Source organism: Microcaecilia unicolor, chromosome 4, assembly GCF_901765095.1.
Source record: "Microcaecilia unicolor chromosome 4, aMicUni1.1, whole genome shotgun sequence".
Taxonomy (NCBI): Eukaryota; Metazoa; Chordata; class Amphibia; order Gymnophiona; family Siphonopidae; genus Microcaecilia; species Microcaecilia unicolor.
Genome location: NC_044034.1, coordinates 74,681,934 through 74,695,329, shown reverse-complemented (window position 1 = coordinate 74,695,329; position 13,396 = coordinate 74,681,934). Strand labels below are relative to the sequence as shown.

The following is a 13,396-nucleotide window of genomic DNA, read 5'->3' as shown; positions in this document are numbered from 1 at the left end:
GTTAATGGACCAGTCGACTGTTTACCTAGGATATATTTTGATGGATCTCTGGAAAGAAAGGGAGATTACTGTGACTGGTCTAAACCTGGTCATGTGACCACCATGTTTGCCACAGCTGTCTCAGAAGGGGTCAATAGACTGTTGCTATATCAAGCTTTTCCAATAATTCCCTGCCAATCCATTTTCTAAATAAATAATGAGAATTTCTTTTAAAAACAAAAGAGTGAAAAATAACTGACTTTCTGCAGTCCTTCCCTGAACTGCAAAGAAAAACATTTGCAAAGCTTTTACAAACAGGAGACCTTAATGGAGCTGGTAAAATAGCATTTTAAATAAAGAAAGCTTACATTTTTTTTCCCAAACATTTTAACAGTAACAAAACAAGAAAAGGGTTCCCCCAGGCAATTGTCTTCCCTATGGATAAAGAACAAAATAAAGTAGCAAAAGTATTTCTAGTTTTCCTCTGTAAAGCATGTGAATTATAAGTCCTTTCACAATTCTGGTTTTGTTTATTGTTCATTGCAACATTGGAACTCCCTTCCTTTGGAGTTGAGACTGGTAGAATCCTATTTACAATTTTGTAAGTTGTTTATTTATTATGATTTACTAGCTGTTGAGCCCGTAAAAACGGGCTAGTAAAGAAAGGGGGGGGGGGTTGAAAGGCCCCCCCCCCGGAGTCGCCGCCCCCCCCCCCCCCCGGGCCGGGTACCTGGCTTCACTATTCAAACCGCCGGAACGCAGCACACAGCTCATCTGAGCTGCCGTCGGCCTTCCTTCTTCTCTGCGTGTGTTCTGCCCTCGTGTGACGTAACGTCGGCGAGGGCGGGACACAGGCAGGTAAGGAAGGCCAACGGCAGCTCAGATGAGCTGTGTGCTGCGTTCCGGTGGTTTGAATAGTGAAGCCAGGTACCCGGGCCGGGTGGAGGGTGGGTGGCGGCGGCGACTCCGGGTGGGTGGGGGGAGCGGTAGTGGCAACCCTGGTGGGGGGGAGCGGTGGCGACGGGGGCGGGACAGAGAGGGTCTCTACTGCGCATTTGCGAGTGAGTACGCCTCTTGCCATTTATATGTTTGATTTGCCACCTTTTTGAAGGAATTCACTCCAGGCGGTGTGCAGTAAGAATAAATCAAACATAAGGAATAGACAATTACAGCAGTAAAAATATTCAAATAACAATACAAAGTATGGCATAATATTCTACTTACAATGTCAACACAATACATACTAGAATGTTTTAATAGACAGCGTAGGGTATAAGCAAAGGTGGAACATAAAGGATAGGTATGAGAGTAAGAGGAGTAAGAAAATAAGGTGACTAATTTAGGGCCCCTTTTACCAACCTTTGGCAAAAGGGAGCCTGTGCTGGCGTTGGCATTGGTGTTTGTCACATACCCCAAGGCCCCCTTTTAGCGCAGCAGGTAAAAGGGAAGTCTCCTCTCCTGCAGGAAATGAATGTGTGGCAAGTAAAGCACTTGCCGCATGGCCATTTGGGGGGGGGGGGGCGGGCAAGTAAACTCAAAACTTTGACTGGCTAGGTGTGTCCCGAGGACTAGTTTGAACACCTGAGGTCTAGACTAACTGGAGAATATCTCGCCTCATCTGAGGCCACTGATACTGTCGAGAAATCAGACGAAGGGTCTTTTGGAACCCAAAATGTCCGGCCCATACGGAGGAATGTCCCCACTGCATTACCTTCCCCTGATCCTGAGGAGGCACTAGCTTCTTCACCGGGGCGACCGCCCCCCCGGGGCTGCACTGATGCAGTTAGGATCTAGCATGGGATGAAGCTCTTCAATCTCCTCCGGAGCGTCAAAAGCTCTAGAGAGGGAATCTGCAGGAGTATTTTGAGCCGCAGCCCAAAACACGAGTTGAAAATGAAATCTAGCAAAATATAATGACCAACGGGCCTGTCGAGGATTTAGCCGTCGGGCTTCTTAGAGATACAAAAGATTCTTGTGGTCAGTAATCACTGTAAACCGGTGCTCCGCTCCCTCCAGCAAATGTCTCCATTCTTGCAGGGCTAACTTCAGGGCTAGAAGTTCTCTGTCCCCCACCGTGTAATTACGTTCCACAGGGGAGAACTTGCGGGAGAAGAAGAAGCAAGGTTGGCGCCGGCCCTTGGCGTTAACTTGAGAGAGGACGGCCCCTGCCCCCAATGCGGAAGCATCCACTTCCACGACAAATGGTTTGTTAGGGTCCGGGGCCAACAAGATAAAGGCAGATTCAAACGCGTTCTTTAATTGACTGAAGGCGGCCTGTGCCTCCGGTGGCCAGTTCCGGACGTCCGCGTGTTTCCTGGTGAGTGCTGTCAGCGGCGCTGTCAATTGCGAATAATAAGGAATAAACTGTCGATAGTAATTCGCAAACCCCAAGAACCGCTGTAGCGCTCTCAGTCCCTGAGGTTGTGGCCATTCCCGGATAGCGCGGAGTTTATCGGGATCCATCTGCAACCCCCCTGGTAGCAGAATATGTCCCAGGAAAGGCAAGGATTGCTGGTGAAACGAGCACTTGCTAAGTTTGGCAAACAAGCGGAATTGCCGTAGGCGCTGCAGCACCGAACGAACGTGGATCACATGTTCCCTGGGGTCCTTGGAGAAGATCAAGATGTCATCCAGGTAGACAATCACTGTGGAATACAACAAGTCCTCAAGCGCGAAGTTGATGAATCTTTGAAACACTGCGGGAGCGTTGCATAAGCCAAAGGGCATTACTAGATATTCAAAATGTCCCTCATGAGTATTAAAGGCAGTTTTCCACTCGTCCCCCTCCCGGATGCGGACCAAGTTGTAGGCCCCACGAAGATCCAACTTGGTGAAGATCTAAGCTCCCTGCAATCGGTCAAACAGTTCTGGAATGAGAGGCAGGGGGTATCGATCCTTTACGGTGATGGCATTTAGACCCCGATAATCCACGCATGGTCTCAACGAGCCATCCTTCTTGGTTACAAAAAAGAATCCGGCCCCAGCAGGGGACGTAGAGGGACGAATGAACCCCTTCTGGAGGTTCTCCCGAATATAGGCTTGCATTACTTTAGATTCCTCTCGGGATAGTGTATAAAGACGGCCCCGGGGCGGCATGGCGTCAGCCATCAACTTAATAGCACAATCAAAAGATCGATGGGGCGGTAGGACATCAGCTTCCACGGGACTAAATACATCCGCAAAATCCCGGTATTCCACCGGCAGTGTAGCGTGACAAACTGGCACAGTTCTGGGGGTGGCTACCACTGCGGGACAACTGGATTTCCAGCCCTTCAAACAGGTTTCCATGCAGGCGTCACCCCATGATCGGATCGTCCCCAGGGTGCAGTCTATGACAGGGGTATGGCGCCGTAGCCAGGGCAATCCCAGCACCACCGGATGAATGGTACGGGGTAATATCAAAAACTGGGCCTCCTCACCGTGATCCTCCCCTACCTGAAGTTCCAAAAAGGGGGTTACCTCCGTGATAGGCTGAGGTAGTGCCGTACCTTGAATGGATGTTACTTGCAGCGCAGGCCGATAGGGTAATGTGGGCCAACCCATCTGCTGCAGAAGTTCCAGACAAATGAAGTTTCCCCCCGCCCCGGAGTCCGGGTATGAATCATCGTCTCTTGCCACCGCAGCGTTACTGGCAGAGTCACCTGCTGATCCGGTAGGGGAGCGGAGTGCCCCAAGACCCCTCCCCTCAGGGTGCCTTGGGGGTAGCGTTTCCCGCCAGTGCGGGGCAAAAGCGGACGAAATGTCCGGCCTCACCGCAATATAGGCAAAGTCCGCCCCACAGGCGTTGATTCCTCTCCCGAGGAGACACTCGTTGGCGACCGATCACCATCGGTTCCTCACCCGTCTCCTTAGGCTCCCGAGGACCACGGCGGGGGGACAGCCCCTTGCCAGTCTGAGACGCACCTCGAGACCACCTCCACCGGTCTGCTCGAGCTCTCGTTCTCTCCTGAAAACGGGTATCCACGCGGACACAGAGCGAGATTAGGGCGTCCAGCTGCCCCGGGACCTCCCTTCCCGCCAGCTCGTCCTTGATTCGCTCCTGAAGTCCCTCCAGGAAGATGGCAGATAATGACTCTTGATTCCAACGCAACTCAGTTGCGAGAGTCCTAAATCGAATGGCATAGTCCGCCACGGTCCCTTCGCCCTGTTGAATTCGCAACAGCTTGGACGCCATGGAAGACGGCCTTCCTGGGAGGTCAAACACCATGTGGAAGCGGCGCTGAAACTCTGCGTAGTCATCCAGGAGCGGATCCTGTTGTTCAACTAACGGAGACGCACATGCCAGGGCCCGTCCCGTACACAAGGAAATCACATAGCACACTTTAGTCTGGTCAGAAGAAAAGGCCTCCGGTTGCATCCTAAAGGCTAGGTTGCACTGATTAAGGAAACCCCGGCATCCTCCGGGGACGCCATCAAAACGTGCAGGCTTAGGGAACCGAGGTCCCGAAAGGGACCCTCCCGGACGGGGAGCCGCTGCGGCCCCTTGGACCGCAGCAGCCTGGTTCTGTACCTGGACCGAAGCAAGCTGAGAGCACACGTTCTGGAGTGCCCCTGACAGGGCATTCAGCTGTTCCTGCTGCTGCTGAAGGACTTTAGCCAGGTCCCGCAGATCAGGTTGTGTAGGCGAGCTCATGGCTTCAGGTTCCTGTCTTGTCTTTAACGTCGGTGAGCCCTTAGGTCCCGCAAGGCCCCGAAGGACCTCAGAGGACAGCCGTGCAACCCCAAATCTTCACCCGCGGCGGCCGCCGTTCACCAAGGGTTGAGCCCCCAGCTGCAGGCGGCCAGCAGGACTGCTGGAACCGCGGGGTTGCCGGACTGGCCTGGCTAGAGTCGGGAATAACGGGCAATCAGCAACCAGCAGTCAGGCACAGGGCAACTCCCTGGGCAGGCTAGCAATCAGTAGTTGAGTATCAGCACAGTCTCTGGATAGCGGCTAGCATAGGCCGCTAGCAATCCGTATCCGAGTATCAGCACAGTCTCTGGATAAACGGCTAGCATAGGAGGCTAGCAATCCGTATCTGAGTATCAGCACAGTCTCTGGATAAACGGCTAGCATAGGAGGCTAGCAATCCGTATCTACGTATCAGCACAGTCTCTGGATAAGTCCACCAAGATGCTCCACGGACCCACTGCACAGGCTTCGGGAACAGAACCTGAAGCGCCAATGTCAGCCAGCTCCCGTGTTTAAATATCGCGCCACCCCGCCCCCATGGGAGAATCCCACCAATCCGGGCCTGGGAGTCGGCAGAGCCCCTCGGATTGGCTCTGCCCGATCTCCCAGGCGGAGTCACCCCCTGGTCCTCCAATACGGTGCAGGTAGGCGTAGCTCCCGAGCCCCCTGGCTACGGAGCGAAGAGGACGTCGGCCCCCGCTTCCCAGCGCCGCCATCTTGGGCGGCGCGAAGCTCATCCCGGCCTCCTCCACCTGACCCGCCAGTCTCGCGGCAGCGCCGGCCCCCATGCAGGGACCCTTCAGCCGTCCTCCCGCGCCGCGGAGGCCGCTGACTCCCGTTCCCCGCCGCGGGAGAGCAGGTAGGCGCGCGGAACGCGACAGTCTGAATGCTGGGCTTGATGGACCTTTGGTCTGTTCCAGTGTGGCAATACTTATGTACTTATGTCTATTTCTGTATTTCTGTTTGCTATATAGTTTCTGAGTAGTCTGTTTGCAGGGTTTGGTGTTGCTTCAATAGTGTCTGGCAGTGGAGGGATTTTATGTTGCTGTTACTGAGGTGACAACAGAATTTGAATATATTTGTTTTGTATGACAAATGAGAAATTTGAGACTGATGTGTTGCATCCAGTTTTTTAAATATGGGATTGAATGGTAGGCAAATTCAGCCTAAACATAGTGTCAACAATGAAATATTTAGGTTTTTTGTTCAGCTGTGAATTTTAATGTTCACTGTGTCACATACATGAACATTGTCTGTCAGGTGTGTCACAGCAGAAGAGAGGTTGAGAACCACTGCTCTAAATCAACACCCAGAGAAACTGAGAAATTTTTAAAATAACAGTCAGTTTTCTGTGTTCCCGAGAAAAAGTGCTGCTACTGCTTTTTTCTCTATCAGACCCCTGCCTGAGCTTATAATGCTTTCTCTATTTGTTTTTATCGTTTCTGATTTACGGCAAAACAAAGTAATTTCTGAAGCTAGCACTTTTCTTTCTCTGAACGCAGGAGAGAAAATGGTGCTCTGCTAGTGCTTTCTGTCCCTTTCTTGTCAAGCTGCTCACATCAACCACTGTTAGATTTAGGAGAAGTGAGGCAGGGATAGGCTTGTTTAACTGCTTGTCAAAATGTTTCAATGTGATTGGTGAAATAATACATCTCCCTTCTGTCCCCTCTCAATGTAGCTCTGCTGTGTCTGGTTCCACAAGCTGTTCTGCAATGGTGCTGAAAATAAATGTTTACAAATGAGGATTAAGCTAGTAGAGCTATTTGAAACCAAAAGGACAAACTCATTATAACTGTCTTAAATTGCTCATAAATATTGGGCTTCATATTCAGCTGGCCCGGTAAAGGTGTGTGGGTACTTTTCCTAGGACTATTTTCAAAGTGAAAGCATGGGCTTATGCTTACTTTGAAAATTCTGCAGTCTGCAAAGTGAACAGTCGCATATATTTTTCACCAGTGAACTCCGCTCAAGAACATTTTTTAAGATAGGTAAAAACTATGTAACTACAGGAGATATATAGAAGCTGAAACAGTGATGTGCTGGTAAAATTTTAACAGGCTCTCTCCCCGGTCCACCTCTGCACCCCCCCCCCCCCCCCCCAAATTGCAGAGCTGGCTATACCCGGGGAGAGAGCCTGGGGGGGGGGGGGGCAATGCATTACTCTCTCCAGGAAAAAAAAAAACTTAAATGCTCCCAGGTTCCAATCTAATTCATGTTTAATGTGGGATAAAATGCCATAAGTAAATAAATAGAAACTCTGAATGCTGAGAACCTGATTCTCATAACATGATGTCTGTTTTAGAATCCCTTTACCAGGAGAAAAAAAAATTCTCTGCACCAATATAACAGGTATTATAACCAGCCCCTCCAAATGACACACTGATTACGATTTATAACAAATTACTACTCTACCTATGAAAAGTTTTCCCTTATTATACTTCCTCTGTGTACACCCGTATGCTGCACAAGCCGGCATGTTTGAAAATACAACTTTTTTTTAAACAGTATCCTCCCCACGGTCCGGTCCCCACCCCACCTCACCAACCCAACCTATTTCAGACTTACTCCCCGCTCCCCCAAGCTGCAGGGTCCCAGCACAAACCTCAAGGCAGCCACCCTGGTGGTCTAGTGGATTCTTCGGGGCAGGAAAAATCCCCAGTCTTTCCTGCCCGCTGCCGGCGCTGACTCTCCAGCTACCGCATCGCTCTTTAAAATGGCTGACAAGACTTACAAGGGTGGCCTCCAAGACTTCAGCGTAAGTCTCGTGAGGCAGCTGCTGGAAGTGTCAGCGGCCATTTTTAAACAGCGATCCGGCAGCAGGAGGGTCAGCGCCTGCAGCGTGCAGGAAAGACTGAAGATCTTTCCTGCCCCGAAGAATCCACTGGACCACCAGAGTGGCTGCCTTCTTCAGATATGTGCTGGAGCCTGGGACCCTGTAGCTCAGGAGGTGAGGAGAGCCGGCTTGCCCTGCCAGAACAACTGGCTCACAGAAAGCTAAAACATTTTAACAACCGGCTCTTGTGAGCCGGTGTGAGCCGGCTCCAGCACACCACTGAGCTGAAAGAAAAAAACTGAAGCTTTTGTTAGCACTGTGGATGTTTTTTGAAAACTGAGTGAATACTTTTGCCTTATATAAAAAATGCAATATGACCTTATGAAGGTGAATGGTGTTCTTTCCCTTTGAGGAGTCCTGACTGGGGGATGAGAATCTCCAAGAGGTCCTTTAACTAAGCTGAGGTAAAATGGAGTCTGCACTAGTGGAAGCACCAGTTTTTGACTTGCATTGAGGTCCCCTTTTACCACAGTGGGCTGGCCATTTTGGGGGAAAAGAAATGGCAGTGCGGTAAGTGAACCACTTATCAGACAAACATTTCAGTGGGCAGCCCTTACCGCTACCCATTGAGATTGAGGTAAGGGTTCCTGCGCCAACCAGGCAGCGTGTGGCACTGCCCAATTACCACGTTAAGTTCCAGCACTACAAAAATAAAAAAAAATTACCATAGAACAGGAAATGGCACGCGATGAGGGTTGGGAACTAACGCCGGGCTTCTCCGGTAGTGCTGGATTGGTGCGCGGCAAGCCCGCTGCAGAGTGCCAACCCTTTAGTCCACCTCTGAAGGTCTTTAAATTTTTTTTGTTGTTGTTACTTGAAGTTGAGTAACGGATATGTTATATTTGAGTTTTTGTGACCGATTCCTTGAAACACTGGTGAAAGTGTGGCATCTCATATGAATATACTGGCTTGTATGTGTGAATTAGCCTTTTCTGCTCACACATTTTATAGTCTACAATATATCACTACAGTAAATATTGAGTACAGAGCTAGCACCACAGGATCTAGCAGGGGCGTAGCCAGACCTTACTGTGGGAGGGGGCCAGAGCCCGAGGTGGGGGGGGGGCACATTTTGGTGTGCTGCCTCACCGCTGCCCCCCTGCCGCATCACTGCCCTCCCTCTGTCACGCCGCTGCAAATACCTTGGCTGGCTGCCCACCCTGCTGTCTCTTCCCCTCATGTCCTGCATGCTCCTTTTAGTGAAATTTAAAGGAGCATGCAGGACATGAGGGGAAGAGACAGCAGGGCAGGAAACACTGCGGCGCTGGTCTGAAGGCTTCAGCTGGTGGGGGTTGGGGACCCTCACTAGCAAAACCTGGGGCCCAGAAGAAATTTAGGGTGGGCCCAGAAGAAATTTAGGCCCCACCTAGCTATGCCACTGGGATCTAGTGATAGACTCTGGTAACTTTTTCATCACTCCTATAAATTACTGCAACCAGACATTGGGTGCTGACCTGTTCCTGGTGCTGAGACTTGATCTCCAGCAGCTGGAAGTTTTGCTCTTCATGCATGCGTTCCACTTCAGCGCTGTACTGCTGCTGTAGTCTTTTCTCTAGGGCTTGAAGTTCGGTATTTTGTAGATACTGAAGCTTTCTCACTTCATCTTCAAATCTTCTCTCCAGGATCTCTTTCTCCTTCTGCAATTTCTCATGTCTGGTTGTATTGAAGGCTGTTCAGGGGGAAAAAAATGACCCACTTTATAAGGTTGTACAAAGCTGTAACAAGCAGAGAAGCAATTAGCCCATATCTCTGTTAAAAGATGAATGCAAGAGAGAGTGCGGTCAGCCCACTGAGACATTACAACACAAAATCCAAATGTCAGCTCATGGATCAGTGACTTCTAATACAATTAAAAACGCTCAACGAAAGAAACATCCATTTGTTTTGTGTAAAATCAATTTTCACTTATTCCTCTGTAGTTTTCATTGACTCACTGAAATCTAATTTTATTGTCTCTCTGCTCTGATCACTGACCCATTTGTGACTTTAAGGGTAAATAATCAAACTAACTGGAATTTGCAAACCCTGTGGCTGGTGTTTGCTCATGGGCTATGCTGCTACTAATCAAAGCAAAATTATGAGAGCATGCCTGCTTTGATTACTGCCTATCTCAAATGTACCTGTAGAAATTTAATTTTGCTTTTTTTGTGGATGTAATTTTTTTTTGAAAGGCAAAGTAGCTCACCTAGTTTTGAACATCCACAACCCATGCATGGTATTGCCTCCCCCCTTCCCCCACCTGAAGAAAGTCCCACAATCTACGTGGGTAAAATTATCTCTATTGTTGACATGTGAGTGTACTTGCTCCCAAGTGGAAGGTGGAAACCATCATTTCACCCAAATAAATAGATTTCACTATTGCTCTCAAAGGCAAGAATGCATAGATCATCCAGAGAGCCTATGTACTAAACATGAGCTAAGAAAAGTGTGCAGCAACTTTTGTGTATGTTTTATATTCTTTACTTAGGAGGATTTCAGGGGACAGCCATGCCAGAAACACTCTTTGATAGTGATAATTCAGAGGAACTGAAGTAAACCATGGTGAACATGAAAGACGTAATACAGCAAATCAACAAACTAAGGAGTAACACATCACCAGGACCAGATGGTATACATCACAGATTTCTAATGGAACTCCAAATCTATTTTTAGCAATCTGAAACTTATCATTAAAATCAGTATAAAGCACCTGCATGGTAATTAATGTATCACAAATTTTTTAAAGGGATCCAGAGAGCCAGACATCAGTGCTGGGAAAAACAGTAGAAGCTATTCTGTAAAACAAAATTACTGGTCATCTGGATAGGCATTGATCAATGGGGTAGAACCAACATGGATTTAGGAAAGGTTAAGTCTTAGCTCGACAATCCATTAGATTATTTTGAAGGTGCTAATAAATTGTGGATAATGAAGAGCAGGTTGATACAGGTAATTTTAGAAGGCTTGTGTAGCTTTTAAATACAGGTGTTTACACACCCCTAAATACAACCTTGCTCATATAAATGCATACTTTAGAAGGTGCTATTTACACAGTAGCATAATATAATGACTAACTGGATTTAAGTGTCTAAACAAGCTCCTGGAGAAAAAGTCCATCACTCTTTACAAGCTGGGAAGACTTTGGTTTATCCCTGCGGGTGAACAAAGGACAGATCTACCGCACCTCGAGTATTGTGGTCAATTCTGGTCACTACATCTCAAAAAAGATATAGTGGAATTAGAAAAGGTACAGAGAAGGGCAACGAAAATGATAAAGGGGATGGGACGACTTCCCTATGAGGAAAGGCTAAAGCGGCTAGGGCTCTTCAGCTTGGAGAAAAGACGACTGAGGGGAGATATGATAGAGGTCTATAAAATAATGAGTAGAGTGGAACGGGTAGATTTGAATCCATTGTTTATTTTTTCCAAAAATACTAGGACTAGGGGGCACCCGATGAAGCTAAGAAGTAGTAAATTTAAAACGAATCAGAGAAAATGTTTCTACGACTCAATCTGTAATTAAACTCTGGAATTTGTTGCCAGAGAATGTAGTAAAAGCAGTTAGGTTAGTGGGGTTTAAAAAAGGATTGGATGGTTTCCTAAAGGAAAAGTCCATAAACCGTTATTAAAATGGACTTGGGGAAAATCCACTGCTTATTTTAGGATAAGCAGCATAAAATGTAATGTACTTTTTTGGGATCTTGCCAGGTACTTGTGACCTGGATTGGCCACTGTTGGAAACAAGATGCTGGGTTTGGTGGACCTTCAGTCTGTCCCAGTATGGCAATACTTATGTACTCCCTGTGATGCTGCCAGATACCTGTGACCCAGATTGGTCCCTCTTAGAGACAGGATGCTGGACTTGATGTCACGCTGGTGAGGAAAAGTGAGCCCTTGGGCCACTGCCGAAGAGCAGCAGCGGCAGGCAAATCACCCAAACAGGAGGCAAGGCAGACCACAGACAGACGGGCACAGGCTGGACTGGAGCAGCTGGACTGGAGCAGAAGCACTAAGCAGAAGCAGGAGAATAGTCCATGAATCACGCAGAGTCTTACCGGCAGGCAGCAAAGCAGCAGGGAAACCAGGAACCACACAGAGTCTGTAGGCTGGCAGCAATCAATAGTAAATCAGGAATCAAGCAGAGTCTTGGGCAGGCAGCAGACAGTAGAACAAACCAGGAAGCAAGCAGAGTCTTGGGCAGGCAGCAGACAGTAGAATAAACCAGGACACCAGCAAGGTCAAAAACAGACAAAACAAGCTTTCAGGGCAGCAATCGCAACAGACCAACAAGGACAAGCACAGGACTGAAGACCTCTGTTGCCAAGGCAAAGTCTGAAAGTTCCTAGGTGCTTAATAAAGGCCACATACAAGGGAGTTCACCAGGTAAGGGTGCTGCTAAGTTCCAAAAATCCCAAGCCAGTCTGGAAGGCTGGAAGATCTGGACCGGCATGACTTCTGGAACATGGGAAACAACAAACAGACAGTCCATCGCAGCCACCAGGTCTGACCACCAGGTGGCAAGATGAATGAGAGCATGAAACAGGGGCACAACCGTGACACTTGAAAACTTCATGTCTGACCCAGTATGGCACATCTTATGTTCTTATATACCAGGGCCTTACTAACTGGCACTTTAAAGCCTAACGAGATCCTTTGCATACCACTAATGTTTTCAATGTTATGCAGGTATGTTAAAAGTTAATGCAACTGCCAGGTGCTAAATAAAGGATGTTTTGCACTGTTAGGAATCTGAAGTCAAACTAAATAGTTTTTCATAAGAAATGTAACACAAAGGGCCAAATTCTACTACTACTACTTATCATTTCTATAGCGCTACTAGACATACGCAGCGCTAAAAAATCCTCATGGTAAACATTTCTGCCTAAGTGTATTCTATAAGCGGCACCTAGATTTAGGTGTGGTATATAGAATATGTTTAGTTGACATCCCTGCGCCTAAAACTATGCGCCTCCATTTACACCAACGAAAATGTGGTGTAAATCCCTGCACGCAGATTTACACGCACTGAGCCATATTCTATAACTACACGAGTAAAATTTGGAACGCCTATTAAATGCTCATTTCCCTGCCCATAACCACACCCCTTTTGAACTGAACGCATTAGAACTTAGGCACAGTTCATTACAGAATACGTTTATCGAGTTGTGTGCATAAATTCTAATTATCACCAATTAGCGCTCATTGTTGCTTGTTAAGTACTGTCATCAATGCTGATTAGCTTGTTAAGCCAATTAAGTTACCATGTTGTTATGGAATATGTTTAGATTTCAATGCGGAACGCTAGGTGTGCTATACAAAATCCAGTAGATAGGGGGTAATTCTTGAAAGGTCACCTAAAATTAGGTGCTGGGATGATGAGCGCTAAGCATGAATTCTACAACAGCAGTTGTGTGCGCAACTATCGTTACAGTATTTATACACTTAACTTTTAGGTAGGAGAACTTACATAAAAGCTTGTGCTTAACTGTAGGCGGTTAAGCATGTAAATGTCAATAGTCTATAAACCATGCATGTAACTTGCCCTTGATCCATGTCCCTCCCAGGTCCACCCCCTCCTTGGAGTTGCACCCTCTGGAATTTGTGCCTACAACTTATAGAATACCTACTAAGGGCAGATACGCACATAAGTTCCAAATAGTGCTAATTAACACCAAATATAGCCAATAATTAGTAGTTAGGGCCACTTAGCATCTAGTTATTAAATTAAGATACTTGTGTTACTGACTCTATTCTATAAACTGTGAATGCAACCTTATAGAAACAGGGGGATAGTTCTTTAGTTAGGTCCTGGTGACCTAATTCAGCAGATGTAGACAGCAATAACTGGATGTAGCTGATATAAATTTAAATTACGGTAATTTTTAAAACGGAACATACTGTACACACGATTTTTCCAGCAGCGGGCATCAATA

The 13,396-nt window shown here is 47.5% G+C and overlaps 1 protein-coding gene across 1 annotated transcript in view; it reads right to left on the bottom strand.

Annotated features, from left to right (window-relative positions):
- The window catches only part of MTUS2 (microtubule associated scaffold protein 2), a 494,757-nt gene that overhangs the window by 54,849 nt on the left and 426,512 nt on the right, over nucleotides 1-13,396 (bottom strand). Inside the window, exon 8 of the mRNA XM_030202400.1 lies at nucleotides 8,939-9,153. Coding sequence (XP_030058260.1) covers nucleotides 8,939-9,153 — 215 coding nt within the window. The remainder of the gene's footprint in view (nucleotides 1-8,938; nucleotides 9,154-13,396) is intronic.